The sequence below is a fragment of the Sorghum bicolor genome, chromosome 8 (assembly GCF_000003195.3).
Source record: "Sorghum bicolor cultivar BTx623 chromosome 8, Sorghum_bicolor_NCBIv3, whole genome shotgun sequence".
Lineage (NCBI taxonomy): Eukaryota > Viridiplantae > Streptophyta > Magnoliopsida > Poales > Poaceae > Sorghum > Sorghum bicolor.
In genome coordinates this window covers 7,936,215-7,953,356 of record NC_012877.2, presented here as the reverse complement: position 1 = coordinate 7,953,356, position 17,142 = coordinate 7,936,215, and the positions used below count along the sequence as shown (strand labels likewise).

The window sequence follows — 17,142 nt, the reverse complement described above, 5'->3', positions numbered from 1 at the left end:
TACGTGCACCGGACCTTCGGAGATAAAGGGACGAAGGTCCCGAGCAGACCTAACGCTAATGCGATTTTTGCGGCAAGTTATGCATGCAGGGACCAAACCGGCGTTGGGGATCACGAAGGAAGAGGGGCGCACCCTTCAGATTCCACATGACGAAGGATGTGCCGAGTACGACCTAGTAAGAACCGGGAGACCAAGGGGAAGCAGACGAATGACCTTCGGCGCTCTTGTGGCGGAGGATCCGTAGCTTCTAGCATAGGTTGGCCGAAGGTTCGAGCTCCGGCAGGATCAAGGCTCTGATCTGAAGGCGTGCGTAGAGCTCACGGTTTGAAATTACTTAAGTGACCTTATGAACTGTAGAATGCAGTGGTAGAATATGTTGGAATATTCTATCACCGTCACGGGGTAATCTTGTAACTGACCTAGGTCAGGATCCACGCTCTATATAAAGGATGTAAATGCTCATGAGGAGAGAGAGTTAAGATCATTTATTATTGTACCACCTGTTCTAGGGCAGCGAGCTCGTTGGTCATTACACTCAAGCCGCTCACAGCTGCGGTGAGCAGGCTTTGTCCCACCGTTCTGTCTGGAAGTGCCCCAAGCACATTCCAACACTGTCCAAATCAACTTGTTTAAGTGACTTAATTTATGTTTTCCCCTCAAGCATATTTCACAACCGAAACACACATATACATCCACATTATTCTCATTACTTTTCTCAAGATAGAACACCATTGGCCACTGGTTTCTAGCTAGATATATGCTTCATGGCACATCTAGTCTAGGTAAATAGAAATGTTACATTTTGTATGACCAATCAGGGCTACTGGTCAACAACATTTTTATTTGAATCAAACACTTAAATGCATAATTTCCACACTAATAAAAGCCAAGCAACTAAAAGAAGGCCTTCATCTCATCCTTGAATTCCATGAGATGCTTCTCCTCCACGCACTGTGTCATTATTCGAGTCCCCTTGTTCTTCACTGTAGTAGGTGGAGCCCCAAGAACTGCTACAGCCATGTAGTCTGCATAAGTGAAAGGTATGATATGGTTTGGTACACCCCACCCATAGTCAACCTCAAAGAATCCAAGCCTCGTCCAATCAGACACAAACAGAACATTGTGCTTGAATGTCAGTTGATATGGGTCTACCTTCACATCACCCATGGACCATTTGGCAAACTCCAAAGGCAGCCTAGCCTTCCCATCCCGTATCATCCTAATCACATCATGCAATCCTCCACTAGCAACACCCTCAGCAGTTGCTGTTACAGTCACCGGATAGAAGCAATTTCCATAGAAGCCCCCATCGTTTGGAAGCTCCCGTGTGAGGAGGTGGCGAGTGTTGGCAAAGAAGCAAACATGGACCTTGACATCTGGATTGTACTTGATTGCCCTGGTCCTAGCTTGCCAAACCTTGGCAATGGCAACATCGAATGTAGAGCAGTATTGTCCATTGGCTTGAAAGTACTCAGTCTTGACATGTGCAATATTGTCAAAAGTAACATCCATGACAAAATGTTTGAACCCAAAGGACTCAAAGGATGGTGGCGGCGCAGGAGGCAGCTTAGGTGGGTTTGGTATTAACGACCGAGCCCACACAGGTGCTATTGTAAGTTTATCTAGTCCACGGGCAAACTCGGAAATTGCATTGATGAATTGAGCTGCACCGAGCCCATCTGCAAGGGTGTGGACTGCGACCAGCCCCACCACAAATCCTCCACAAGAAAATTCCGTGACCTGGTACACAGTTAGTAGGTTCCATTAATTAATAGATCTTGGTGGCATGGGTGCTTAAAATAATTGAGTGTGGAAAATTAAGTTTACTACGTACTTTGGCGTTCTGACTTAATAAATGTACTACTTGAAAATTATGTAATACTAATAACTAATGAATATATATAAGATTCGGGAAGTATGCAACATTTTGCAAGTAATTGGAAGTTTGTGACCTATTGTATGATTAGGATAAGATATGGAGAAGCTGCTTCATCATTGTTTAGATGTAGTGGTTGTGTGGATTTCACTAGAAGCAGGAGACAGGAGGTACACTACCTAAAGCAACGACTTTATACTTCTTCTTTTGCTAGAAACATGCATGGGGCTAGAAACATGGCATTATGCACTCGGACTTTCAAACTACCACAAGGAAACATTGCTAGAAACATGGGGCTAGAAATATTTCAAGCTTATATGAAACAGTCTAATGGGAAATTAATAACAAATACTGTGGATGTGTTGACATTTTGTTGAATGATGCTACCACTTTGCTCAATGGATATGAGAAAAGAACGAGCACATTGAAAAGTGAGGTTTGACAAAGCTTGCACGACTATATAGCAAAACATTTTGTCGGGTGCCACAATACATATGTTGGAATACATGATGGTCGGCATTATATGGATGCAAAAGCACGTCTCATTCTAATTTTCATAACTTTTCTCTGATATAATTAGTATGCAATACCTCTAAGGCCATGCATCACTGGTCAGTTTTTCTTCTACGCAAAAATTATTACTGCCGGAGGAGAAGACAGAAAAATCACTAGGAGCCAGTGCATCACTCTCATTAGTTTAGGAAATAAAGGTTGTGATCATGGACTATTTGGATAGTGCCTGAAATTATCACATTCATCTCCCATTGCATCTAGAAGTTGTATGCCACTACCACACACTTAAAACTGGCAAATTAAGGTCTTGTTGATCGATGTAACGTACTATACCCGTTGCGCTTCAATTTGACGAAAAATCAAACATTATTTGTCATTGTTCACAAAGCGATCACCCAGAAGGTGTGTTGACTGTATAAGTGAAAGCTGCAGTGCATGCTACTGAGCTTCAATTCATTAACTATCATCAAGTCAACAAGTCACTGTAGTTCTCTATACCACACAGTACAGGTATGAATAACTGGGAATATTGTCTTTACCATACCTACCGTCCTGTAATTGATAGTCGTCTGAGTCATCAGTGTTACTTACTGTGTGTGACATCGATGTAACTGTGTGTGCACCCTAGACTATAGGAGGGTCGTATTTAGTTTCATGTGACATCAGCTAATTCAAGTACCTACATTTTTATGCGAGTACGGTGATGAAATCCTGTCAACGACTAACAACACGTCACACAATGATTCATTATTTTTTAATTAACTTTTTGGTGGTGGACTGGTTAGGGAATTTCATGTGTCATCATACTAGAAACATACAACGAGCAGGACGAAATAAATATGCCACATCAAGTGAAGTAGATATCTGGATTACTAAATTAGTATTAAGGCATGAGGGGATGTTAGGTATGTGTTCAAAAAGTGTGAATATAATTATCCCTCACTGCATCATCATAATCTACAAAAATAGGTATGGATCTCTATATATGTCCTCACAGCTGTCTTGCAGTCTTGCACCCTTTTATACTATTATTTAGATGCACACTGAGCTGTGCAAATCAGCTTATTCATGTCTTAAATTATGTTATCCCCTAAAACATATCTAGGTATTTATATTTTACCATTGCATTTTTATCAACTAGAACTTTTTTATGGAGAGGAATATTTTTCTATTGACCAGAACAATCTTCTGTGGTTGTAGCTTTTTATTATTAAGCTGAACAATTTCCATATATTGTAATCTTGAATATTTTTCTCATGGAGCTAGCTGGAACAAGATTTTTCCACGGATGATTTTTTTTCATGAAAACCAGCAATGTCATTCTCATGAAGTTGAAATATTTATTCTGAGTGTGACTTGGTGTATTGAGTAGAGAAAATATCATGGTTTACCAAGGATCGGTTTTGCTTATATGAAGTTGGAACATCGAATTTATTGAGCAGAATATGGAATTTCATTTTGTAACCCTAAAATGTTGGAAGTTTTCATTTTGTATACGTGTTCAATGCAGAGCTTTCTCTGTATGAATTTTATTTTTTTAAGGAAGTTCAAGTGGTAGTTTACCAACTGAATGCAGGAATCAAAAAAGAGGGCGTAAATTAACATGTATAACTATTCCACTTTTGGTGGAGTCAGTAGTAACACGAACTATTTGAATTTTTTTTTGCAAGGACACAATTGCTCACAACTTTGGAAGTTCATTCCTATCAACAACTTTGAAAGTTCAACAAGTGCCAGCAATATAATCATCAGCAACACGCCAAGAGAATTGCATCTTTGGTCCCCAGTGGAAATTTCAGAATTCACACATAGCTAGGTTGTAGTCTACTATGAATCCTCATACATTAAAGATATTATGAAACTATTTCTAGAGGTAATTTTGCACATTTTATTTTTTTTTCTTCTTGACACAAGTGCAAAAATCACATACTAATATACTATATATTGATTGGTTAAATATACCAACTTTCTCTTAATCAAGACTAAAACATTATTTTATACACTCTATTCTAATAACTTATAACATGTGTTGGGTACCATAATAAGGGATACCCAAATCAGAGCAACAAAAAACGCAAAGAAACATACTAATCACAATCATCAGGGCCTCGGACGCAAGTTCCGACTCGCCCGACCCCTCAGGGCCTCGGACGCAAGTTCCGACTCGCCCGACCCCTTAGGGCCTCGGACTCAAGTTCCAACTCGCCCGACCCCTCAGGGCCTCGGACTCAAGTTCCGACTCGTCCGACCCCTCAGGGCCTCGGACGCAAGTTCCGACTCGCCCGACCCCTCAGGGCCTCGGACGCAAGTTCCGACTCGCCCGACCCCGTCCAGGCTCGGGCGCCGGACCCCACTCCGCCTGGGCAACAAGACTTCCCCCGACATGACGGATGCGACGGCCCCCATAACGCGGCAGGGCAAGGCGACAACTGTTTCAACCACCCCAGTCACTGCAGCCTTACCTCTGTCACTATACACCCCTACCCCTGTTCACTGTAGCACACTACCGCACAGTAGAAAGGGAATGGGTGAGGTAAATCAGCACCACTGTTTGTGGTCATTTTCCACTGTTGACAGGATGTGCAGCAGTACTGGTGATCCTACCCCCGCGACCCCTACAGGGTTCGGTAACCCTCTACAGGAACAGCTATGCCGTCAACCATCCCACAAGGACGAGATGGACCAGCCTCAACAGGGTCGGGGCTGTGTTTTCACCCCTCAATAAAAGAAATCTACTCATGTAAATACCTGGCCTTCCCTTGGGACTATAAAAGGGGAGCCAGGGTTCACAACTGGAAGGGACACAGGACCAAAACACGCACACAACACTTTATCACAGAGCAGCAGCCCGCACTCTATCCACACCAAGCCGAAACCTGGGACTTAGCCCTCTCTCGCAACCAGCTTGTACCCCCTACTGCAAGCACCTTTGGGTGCAAGGTTATACAGAATCCACCACTACACTGGACGTAGGGCATTCTTAGCCCGAACCAGTATAAACCCTCTGTGTCTCACTTGCATCACCATCCAAGCTTGGTCAGTCACGCAGATTTATACTTGTTAGTGCCTAGACCGCGAGTCTAGACACCGACAACATGTTTTGATATTTTGAGATACCATAGACTTTTCTATGCTATCTAGATATTCACTTATGTCTAGATATACATAGTAAAATCAATTGATTTAGAAAAGTCAAAATATCTTATAATTTGGAATAAAGGGAGCAAAAAATATCTTAGTGTGAGCAGTTGTTTGTTATTACGTCCACGATTTCCTTATTCAAATTAAGAAATTATAAGTTTATTAGGAACTACATAAAATAACAAGCCCAGATTAAAATTGTGTCTCCATTTGTTAGCTAAAGGGAGCTATATTTATTCATAGAATATGGCTGCGGCCCATTTTAAAGTCAACATCATCAAGTTTCTTCCCAAAATACTGTTAATTTAATAAAAAATAACATTGGAAAATTTATAACATATACAAAGTGCATATTATATGCTACTAGTATTGAATTCTTCAATATTAATCTTATAAAACTACCTACTTATAGTGTGCATCTGTGAAAATTAATGATGAAAACACAATAAAGGGCCATACATGCATGGAAAAAGGATGTTAGTTTCCCCAACTAGTATATATATAGTGAAAACACAATACCAGAAAACTGAGTATCCTTGAGGGCCAGCAATTTCCTTGAGGGGCGAAATTAAACCCCCAAGGATATACAATTACCTTGAGGGTTGTATAAAACCTCCAAGAAAATGCATATTCTTGAGTGCTGAACCAAACCGCCAAGTTAAATCTATATTTCCTTGAGTGCTAGTTGAAACCGCCAAGGTAATTCTATGTTTCCTTAAGTGTTATTATAAACCACCAAAAGTAATTCACATTTCCTTGGGTGTAACTAGAAACCGCCAAGGAAGTTCTAGTTTCTTTGGGTGTAAACCCTCAAGTAAATTATTGTAGCTGCCAAGGAAAAAACAGTTTATAGTCATATTTCTCTTAACCACCGATATAGTGAACTCATTGCAGTCTTGTTAGTTAGACATTGCATTTTATAGACATAAACGCTCCATTGACATGTTTGGAAAATGATATATAATTTTTGTAAGTAAATTAATCCAATAAAAGTTATAATTTTGTGTTGCTATGCATTAGAGAATGCATATACTAGCACTTAGGTTGAGATGCCTACTTATTTTAAAGCTAAAATGTAACATAATATCGTATGGAGGCAAAGTTTATATCAAAGTTATAGAGCCCGAAGAGATATACAACTTCTTAGTTGATGAAATTTCCATTTGAAATTATTTGAGGTCCATAAAATATGTTTTAAATAATTAGAACTTTAAACTTTAAGTACTCGATGAGATATAAAACTTTATAATTCAAACTTTTTTCATTTGAAATCATTTCGGTTCTCAAATATTCATTACAAGATCCACTAAAGTGAAAACAAAAAGAAAGAAACATTCACTTAGTCACAAAAGACTTTGTGGTGTAGTGGTAAGTTAGTTTCACATGGAACATCAGGTTATGAGTTCGATTCTCACCTACAACAAATATGAGATTGTTTCTCTTTTTTTTCATGCATATCCTTGGGTCATCGGCACTCAAGAAAACATTTATCCTTGGGTGTTTTTACATTTTCGTGGGTGCCATCGGCACTCAAGGAAACCTATATCCTTGGGTGTTTTTACATTTTCTTGAGTGTCATTGGCACTCAAGGAAACCTATATCCTTGGGTGTCGTTATATTTTCTTGACGATGTTAAAAATCTAACCACTGATTTATTTTCTTGACAGTTTAACCCTCAAGGAATTGATTTGTGGCGGCCGGCACTTAAGGAAATAGTATTTCCTTGTCTCTCTACCCTTGGCGGCCATTCCTTGAGTGCTAGCCGCCAATATTGATTTCCTTGGCGGTTTTAGGGGTTTCCTTGAGGGTTTTTGACCCTCAAGGGTATTCAGTTTTGTGGTAGTATATATAAATATGTCATTTGCTACAGTACTCCAAAATCATTGAGACCATGCATCAAATTGAGTTATATGTGAAATGCTTGAAAACATTACATGCTTTTTGACAGCAAAAATAATCTAGTCGTTCCATCGGGTGGATATATAGTAAGCTTAATAATCATTAGAAGATATACTAGAAATAAAAGAAAAACTGTCATCGAATAGCTTGGAATGCATGTGTTGAAATGAAAGTGTACATATATACCTGCATCATCATGGGAATACTGGTAGGGTCAACACCTTCCTCTGGGGCCGGCAGCAGCTCTTCCTCGGAGACCATGAGCGGGTAGTCGTCGAGGCCGTTCACGTCATCGAGGCTGCAGTCAGCGACGGCCTCCACGAACCAGGCGCCCTCGTCGGTGCACTCGACGCACGCCTCCCCGGCGTACAGCGAGCCGACGAAGCGGCCGGCGAACGGACGGTAGTCCACCAGAGCGCGGGACAGCGCTGCCCGGATCACCTCCGCAGGCCTCCTGCTGGCAGCAGCGGCGGCGGCGGCGGCGTCGTCGTCCGCCTTGCGGCGGAACACGTGCAGGGACCGCACCGTGTGGCGCAGCCCCGGCACGCGGTCGATGGCCGACAGCTCCAGCGTTTCGGCCGTCGTCGGCACCGGCGCGGACGACGACGACGGCACGACGAACGACTGGGATTTCCTTGTCACCGTGATGATGGTCGTCGCCATGGTGGTGCGTGTGTGGCTGCTACGAGAGACGACGTAGCTTTGCGAAGTGCGGTGAGGCCGTGAGGGTGCTGCGTGTATTTAGCGTGTAGTGTAGGTGGTGCGTGCGTGCGTTGGCTATACAAGATGCATGGGTATTTATAGACAAAACAGATGACTTTATATTTTAGGATAGAGGAATAACTTTTTTTTAGATAAGGGATATATAAATATCCGGTCTCTACATCCGAGGATGTACACAGCCAATTATTACAACGTTTAGGATAAAAGAAAGAGAAAGAGCAAGCCATGGTCTTAAACATTGACCAGGAAATTAAAGCAAACAGTAAACATGTTTCTATCCTTTATTAGAAATCTCCAAAGCAATTGTCTCCAATCTCTTGCTTATCGATGTGAGGATGTTCTTGGCTTGCTCACCACGCTGCAGTGGGGCCAGAAGCAGAGCCAATACGCTCCCCTGAAAATAACCTGCATAATGAAGTTAGTTTTGAGTTTGTTAAATATAACATCATTCCGGCATCGCCAGATGGCCCAACACATAGCAGCCACCCCAACCAAGATCACACCTCTAAGCCTCTTATACTGATTATGAAGCCAAGTGCCAAACATATGGCTGATAGATCTTGGTTGAGTTAAATTTGCAGCAAAGGAGATAATTCTCCAAATTATTTTGGTAAAGGGGCAATCTATGAATAATTGTTGGATAGTCTCATTCATATTACAACAGATACATTTCTGGCTCCCTTTCCAATTCTTCTTAGCGACCTGTCTTTGGTTAGGACAACACCCTTTTGTAGGAACCAAAGAAAGATTTTAATCTTGAGGGGAATTTTTATTTTCCAGAGAGTCCTATGACGAAAAGGTGGTTGTGTATCAATGAGATGGAGATACAGCGAACGGACAGAAAATAACCCAGATTTGGTTAATTTCCATCTAAAAAAATCTGAACCACCCACCAATTGAGCATTAGAAATCTGTGCTACTAAATTTAGCCATTGTAAAAGTTTATTGTCCACCAGAGCCCTACGAAAAGAGATGTTTAGGGGACTAGAAGCCAACACCTTCGATACAGTTGCGTGGTGATCATGCACTATGTTGTAAAGGGAAGGGTATATTTAACTTTTAGAGGCTTGTCTCCTACCCATGTATCATCCCAGAACCTCGTCTTGGTCCCATCTTTAATTTCAAAAGAACCTTTAGATAAGACCTCATCTTTGATGCGCATGAGGCCTCTCCAAAAATGTGAATCACTAGGTTTAGCTGTCACTTGGGTAAGGGTTTTCGATGTTAGATATTTATTCGTTAGAAGGGACTGCCACATGCCCTCTGTGTTAAGTAGATTTACCAGCCACTTTGCCAATAAGCATTTATTCTGTAGCTGTAAATCTAGGATTCCTAAACCCCCTTGGTCCTTAGGACGACATAAGATGTCCCATCTGGCAAGTCTATATTTATGTTTGTCACTAGATCCTTGCTAGAAGAATCTTGATCGGACATGATCAAGCTTTTTGAGTACTCCCTTAGGAATCTCGAAGAAGGACATCATAAACATAGGTAGACTGCTTAAGACAGAGTCGAGTAGAACTAATCTTCCCCCATAAGATAAGTATTTTGCTTTCCAGCAAGAGAGTTTCTGTTGGAATCGTTCTTCAACCTTTCTCCATTCAGAATTTAGGAGTTGTCTATGGTGCATTGGAATTCCTAGATATCTGAAAGGATATTCCACTGCATTACATCCAAAGAGAGTAGTATAATAAGGTTCCATCTCTTTGGCTGCCCCATAGCAGAAAATTTCACTCTTGTGGAAATTGATTTGAAGCCCAGATAATTGTTCAAAGGCACATAGCAATAGTTTTAAATTCTTTGCTTGTTCTGGATCGTGGTCCATAAAGATAATGGTGTCATCTGCATATTGTAGGATCGACAGACCATCATCAATGAGGTGGGGGATGACTCCTCTTATTTGACCATCGGCTTTTGCTCTATCGATAAGAAGAGCTAGCATATCAGCGACGATGTTAAATAAGATTGGCGACATAGGATCTCCCTGCCTAAGTCCTCGTTTGGTTTGGAAGTAGGGGCCAGTATCGTCATTGACTTTGATCCCCACACTTCCCCCGGTTACCATACTCTCAACCCACCTACACCACTTGGGGGAGAAGCCTTTCATGCGTAAACTCTGTTGTAGGAAAGACCATTTCACTTTATCATATGCCTTTTCGAAGTCAATTTTGAGAATGACCCCATCTCTTTTTTTGGTGTGTAACTCATGGACGGTTTCGTGCAAAATAACTACTCCTTCCATGATATTTCTGCCAGGCATGAAGGCAGTCTGTGTTGGGCTCACCACTATTTTTGCAACCATATTCAGTCTGTTTGTACCCACTTTAGTAAAGATTTTGAAGCTCACATTGAGGACACAAATTGGTCTATATTGCTAAATTTTTGTAGCATTTTGAATTTTTGGGATTAAGGTAATGATTCCAAAATTTAGGCCGAAGAGATCAAGTGCCTCCCTATGGAGATCTGCAAAGAGGCTTAAAAGATCCTCTTTAATAATTCCCCAAAACACCTGATAGAATTCCGCAGGAAAACCATCCGGTTCCGGAGTTTTATTATGTTCCATTTGGAAGATTGCATCTCTCACCTCAGATTCGGTGAACGGACTAATTAGAATATCATTTTGTTCCGGAGAAATTTGAGGAACATTGAGATTATGATCTTCCACAAGTGTGATCTCAGAGCTTTCAGGTGGCCCAAAGAGGTTCTTGTAATATCTTGTAATATGGCTTTTAAGGGACTCATCTCCAACTACAGTCCCTTGATCATTTTCAAGTTTGTAGATATGTTGTCTACGGTGTTTTCCATTAGCCACGAGATGGAAGAACCGAGTGTTAGCATCCCCCTCCAAGAGAGTTTTAACTTTGGCACGCTCATACCATTTCAGTTCCTCCTCTCTCAGAAGACTAACTAATCGCTCTTTTAGATAGTGTTTAAAATTGATTTCTTGATCAGATAGTTGAGTACACTCAGCTTTCTTATCAAGAGCCTCTAAACGAGCTAGCAGTGTCTTTTTTTCTTTCTTGTAGGACCCTGCAGTGTTGTTGACACCATTTTTGGGCACGTGTCTAGGATGGCAGGATAGGGTGGCAGTACGATGCGGGTTGCTGATGAGGATGGTTGCCGATGAGGGAGAGGTTGAATGTGACTAAGTCCACAGGCAGTAATATGGTGCCGATAGCTGGATAAAAAGGTCTGCCGATGACTATGGCAAGGGAATTGCCGATGATGCGAGGGAGGAGTCTGGAAGCTGCCAGTCGTCATGTGGAGGAGTTTCGGTTTGTCACGAAGGGTAGTTTTATTATTTCCTTAATTATTTGCATCGTTTTGTATACGGATTCCGTGTAATTTGGAATTCGAATTCTAATCGTGTCTGGTTGTAGCTCTTTGAGCAGGGTATAAATATAAACCCTAGGACCTTGTAATAATCAATCAAGAAATCAATCAAACACACGTTTTTACTCATATTCCAGCATCTACTTTTCGACGACTTCGTCATACCTTTTTTCTTTTATTATGAGTTCTTAGGAATTCGTCGACTTAAGTTCGGCGTGTTCTCGAGTTCCGCGTGAGTACCTCTTAGCCGTGACATCCGGGCGCATCGCTGTTGTCAGGACTAAAGTATTCGACTTATCACCTTTGCCGATAGCAAGGTCAAATCGGCTGGCACGCCTTAACGTTTGAATCGGGTATTAGCCCTTTGTGTTTGCAGATCAGTTTTGCATCAACACATCTTTTGGCACGCCCGGTGGGACAGATTCAAGATCAAGATCAACATGTCGATCTCTGACCTCGATCAAGAGAATGTCATCCCCGTGACGGAAGCCAACCTCAAGGATGAGCAAAAGCAAGCTATTGCCCAAGCCATGGAAGAGTTCAAGCAGCAATGCCTGAAGTCTTTCAGCATAAACAGGAGCGGCGAAGTGGTCCAGAAAGATGCACTGCCGGCACCACGACAGGTCACCTTTGACGCCAATCCTGGCAAGCTTCAAGATATGGTTGACAATGCCATCAATCGAGCGTTGATTAACCAAGCTGGTGTACTGTCTAATACGGTTTTCAACGCCGTGGCAAGAACTTTCAAGGAAGGACAAATCCCGCCAGATTATGTGGGGCCCTCCCATCATCAGCCAACGGCACCAGAGGTCACGGCTCCATCGGCTGCCTTGACGAATGCAAGTGCACAGTCTGCCGTCCCTCCAAGTACATTGGGGACTACTGGTGCACTATCTATGCCGATGGCAACCAACCCACAAATTTCAGTTGGGCAGCATAAACTGACAACAGATATGTTGGCATCGGCAATGTCAGGGCTAACTCTTCCTCCCAACTGGTGGGGTTATGGTATGCCTCCAGAGTTGACGCCGGGAACATCACAAATAACTGACATGAGGGGCAAAACTCCTATGACATCGGCACCTCCCAATGCGCTGGTGAACCAGAGTCCTCGGTATACCACAACTACTACTGCAAGGCCTCACACTGGGAATCCTCAAGATTCAATGTTTCAGATGCCCAACGCATCGGCAGAGTCAATGCTGATGCAACAGAGGCCTATGGCCCAGTCGGGGTATGTCAATTCAACGACGGTACCCAATTACCAATCATCGGCAGCACCTATGCCGATGAACGCTAATAATGGATGGCTTGGACAGCAAGCCTTTCCACAATTGCCCCAGCAGGGTTATCAGACTACAGGGTTCCAGCAAGGGCAGGTTTATCCCGGGTTCCAAGGACAGGGGATTCCCAACCAGCCAATAAATTTTGGGCAGCAACTCGGAGGACAGCCAATCGGTGGACAGCAGTTTGGTAGTCCGCAGATTGGAGGACAGGTGACCAATACAATGTTCCATGCAGGTCACGTCCCAAACAGACACGTGGAGGTTCGCCACCAGGTACCAGATCCGCAGCCGCCTCATCGGCAAGATGCCGATGCGTATTGGGCCGATAAGATTGCTGAAGTAATGAGGGAACAATTTGGGATAAAACCCAAAGTCAACACTTATTCTTATCGGACACCGTATCCTCCAGCGTATGATTTGATCCCGCTTCCACATCGGTACAAGGTACCGGATTTTACAAAGTTTTCCGGACAGGACGACACGTCAACCATGGAGCATGTCAACAGGTTCATTATTCAATGTGGAGAGGCTGGTAACAGGGACGAATTGAGGGTTCGTCTATTTTCATCATCATTGTCTGGATCGGCCTTTACTTGGTTCATATCATTACCTCCCAACTCAGTAATTACTTGGGCCGATCTAGAGAAGCAATTCCACAGATACTTCTTCTCGGGGGTTCATGAGAAGAAGATCACCGACTTGGTCAAGTTGAAGCAACGTAATGATGAGTCGGTTGAGGGATTTGTGCAGAGGATACGAGAGGTCAAGAATAAATGCTATAGCCTGGTTCTGGATGATCGGCAGCTAGCCGATTTGGCTTTCCAGGGTTTGTTGCCACATATCAGGGATAAGTATGCCTCTCAGGAGTTCGAAAGTTTAAGTCATTTGGTGCAGAGGATATCTGATCAAGACATCAAGCCTTTCGAGCCTAAGAGGGCATGGAATAAGAAAGTGTCATTTGTTGACGAAGCAACAAGCTCAGATTCCGATGAGGAACCAGTAATCGGTTTGGCAGAGTGGGTAAAAAACAAGAAGCCGATGTCTTGTCCCTTTGGGCAGAAGGAACCAGAGAAGTTTGCCTTTGACACCGCCAAGGCCGATAGGATATTTGACTTTCTACTTCAGGAAGGTCAAATCAAACTGTCACCTAATCACGTGATCCCGTCGGCAGAAGAGTTGAAGAGGATGAGATATTGCAAGTGGCATAATGCAACTTCACATGACACCAACGAGTGTAAAGTATTCAGACAGCAGCTGCAATCGGCTATAGAGTCAGGGAGAATCAAGTTTGACAGTTCTAAAGCCCAGAAGCCGATGAAGATAGACCAACATCCTTTCCCGACAAACATGTTGGATGCTAAGGGGAAGGCTAAGGTCTTAACGTCAGAGACAGCTGAGAAGAGTGCATCGGTAGATCCTCAGCATCAAGTTACTACTGCCGATGCAAGAAGTAAGGGCTTGGTCCAGGAAGGAACTGGCTCAGGAAGGCTTCCTCGATCTGGCATCGTCATAACTCATAGGAGGCCTCGAGAAAAATGGCAACAACGGGAAGATCGGTATCGACGCCAACAGGAAGATTATCAACGAGAAGAAGAAAGACGCCGACAGGAGTGGAATCGGCACAGGGATCATTGGAATTGCCCATTCTTCATCCATTGTTGGGAGGAAAATATCAAGCTTCCTACTGTCAGAAACTGCCCTGAATGCAACGGTTATGATCGGTACGATAGGAACGATCGGCGTTATCATGGTGATGAACGGCGAGCTAATGGGCCGATCAGAGGAAGAGTGTCAGTTCATGACCGGCTGGGGGGCAGATTCAGTGGGCACAACAGACTTAGTGACCGTGTCCAGTATTTTCCCAGGAACCAAGAGGAGCTCGAAGGAATGGCTGATGCGCGGGTTCCCGATGAATTCATATTTTGCAGGGATGCTAACACGCATCGCATGGAGTCAAGGGAGAACCGACGTCCCACGGCAAGGCAAAGGCCACTTCCTCCATGGTGCCCTCAAGGATTAACCAAGACACAGAAAAGGAGATTGCAACGAGAAAGGCAAGAGGAGCTAAACAAGGGAGAAAACTCTGGAAGTCGGCAGCCGTCAGACACCCAGAGGGAAGGTCCATCGGCAGGCGTCAACATGGTCTTCATGTTGCCGATGGAGTTTCTTGCACCAGCCAGTGACGATGAGTTGGAATTTTCTGATCAGATAGCTCAGTTGGCTCTGGATCCGATGACGGCTATCTTTGAGAAACCTGCCGATGACGAGAGGCAGCATCTTAAAGCTTTGTTCCTCAAAGGAAGGGTTGATGGGCAGCCAATGATCAAGATCCTAGTTGATGGTGGAGCTGCTATTAATATTATGCCGTATGCAGTATATCGGAAGCTTGGGAAAGGGGATCAAGATTTGACCAAGACCGATATGATGCTCAAAGACTTTGAAGGAAACGTGTCTCCAGTCAAGGGGGCGATATGTGCAGAGTTGACCATCGGCAGCAAAACCTTGCCGACAACTTTTTTCGTGATCAGCGGAAAAGGTGCCTACAATTTATTATTGGGGAGAGATTGGATTCATGCCAATTGTTGTGTCCCATCTACAATGCATCAGTGCTTGGTTCAGTGGGTAGGTGACAAGATTGAGATCGTCCCAGGAGATTCTTCTTATGTTATCGCATCGGCAGAAGCGGATACCTACGAAAGGACCAGGTGCATTTCAGGGGAAGCTTGGGAGAAAGATTTTCTCAAAGTTGCCGATTATGAGATTCCACCGATCCAAGCAGTCGGTTCTGACGACGGTTTTTAATGGATAGATTCGTCGATGATGGAAAATTAGGCCAGGGATTCACATCGGCCGATGATTTGGTAGAAATAGATATAGGTAGTGGTGATAAGCCTAGACCTACTTTTATTAGTGCTAAATTAGATCCTGAGTGTAAGCGACAATTGTTTAGTTTGTTAAAGGAATATAAAGATTGCTTTGTTTGGGATTATACAGAGATGCCTGGTTTAGACCGATCAATTGTCGAACATCGGTTACCCATCAAGTCTGGATTTCGGCCACATCAGCAACCAGCCCGCCGATGTAATCCTAACATTCTACCTGATATTAAGGCCGAAATCACTAAACTTATTGAAGCTAAGTTTATTCGGCAGTGTCGGTATGCCGAATGGATTTCCAATGTTGTTCCGGTTTACAAGAAGAACGGGAAGCTTCGGGTGTGCATTGATTTCAGGAATCTCAATAAAGCTACGCCGATGGATGGATACCCAATGCCTGTCGCCGATCTACTGGTTGATGCTGCGGCTGGCCATCGGGTCATCAGCTTCATGGATGGTAATGCGGGTTACAATCAAATATTCATGGCAGAGGAGGATATTCCAAAAACCGCATTCAGGTGTCCTGGTCATGTTGGACTATTTGAATGGATAGTCATGACTTTTGGGTTAAAGAATGCTGGTGCTACTTATCAAAGGGCTATGAATTTTATATTTCATGAATTCATCGGCAAGATCGTAGAAATTTATATTGATGATGTGGTGGTTAAGTCTGGAGATTTCTCAAAGCATCTTGCCGATTTACGAAAAGTGTTGGAGTGCACAAGGAAGCATGGATTGAAGATGAATCCCAACAAGTGTGCATTTGGCGTATCGGCAGGGCAGTTTCTTGGTTTCATGGTACATCAGAGGGGTATTGAAATTAGTCGAAGATCTATTGATGCCATCAATAAAATAGTGGCCCCTACCAATAAAACCGAGCTCCAATCCTTGATCGGCAAGGTGAATTTTATCAGAAGATTTATATCGAATTTATCTGGGAGGATTCGTGCTTTCAGTCCTCTTCTTAAATTGAAAGCCGATCAAGAGTTTGTTTGGGGAGAAGAACAGCAGTTGGCTCTGGATGAAATCAAAAAGTATCTAGTAAATCCTCCAGTTTTGGTTCCACCTCAACAAGGGAAGCCCTTCAAATTATATTTATCTACCGATGGATCGGTTATCGGTTCAGCTTTAGTTCAAGAATTTGAAGGGAAAGAGAGAGTAATTTATTATTTGAGTAGGAGGTTGATTGATGCTGAAACCAGGTATTCGGCCATTGAGAAACTGTGCTTATGCTTATATTGTTCATGTATCAAGCTGAGACATTACCTGTTGTCGGCTGAATGTGCTGTTGTTTGCAAAGATGACGTGGTCCGATACATGCTATCTATGCCGATTATGAGTGGTAGGATCGGTAAATGGATTTTAGCGCTGTCGGAGTTCGATTTGCGTTACGAATCGGCTAAGGCAGTCAAAGGGCAGATTATGGCCGATTTTGTGACTCAGCATTGCGGTCTAGTGGAAACCTTGGAAATTGCACCCTGGACGCTCTTCTTTG

General features: G+C 43.1%; 1 protein-coding gene across 1 annotated transcript; it reads right to left on the bottom strand.

Moving 5' to 3' along the window:
* Positions 688 to 8,190, bottom strand: LOC8084763 (acyl transferase 5). Its single transcript, XM_002441921.2, has 2 exons — positions 7,616 to 8,190; positions 688 to 1,740 (listed from the first exon to the last, which is right to left on the bottom strand). Exons 1-2 carry the CDS (start codon positions 8,090 to 8,092, stop codon positions 895 to 897), a joined length of 1,323 nt encoding a protein of 440 aa, XP_002441966.1. The 5' UTR covers positions 8,093 to 8,190; the 3' UTR covers positions 688 to 894.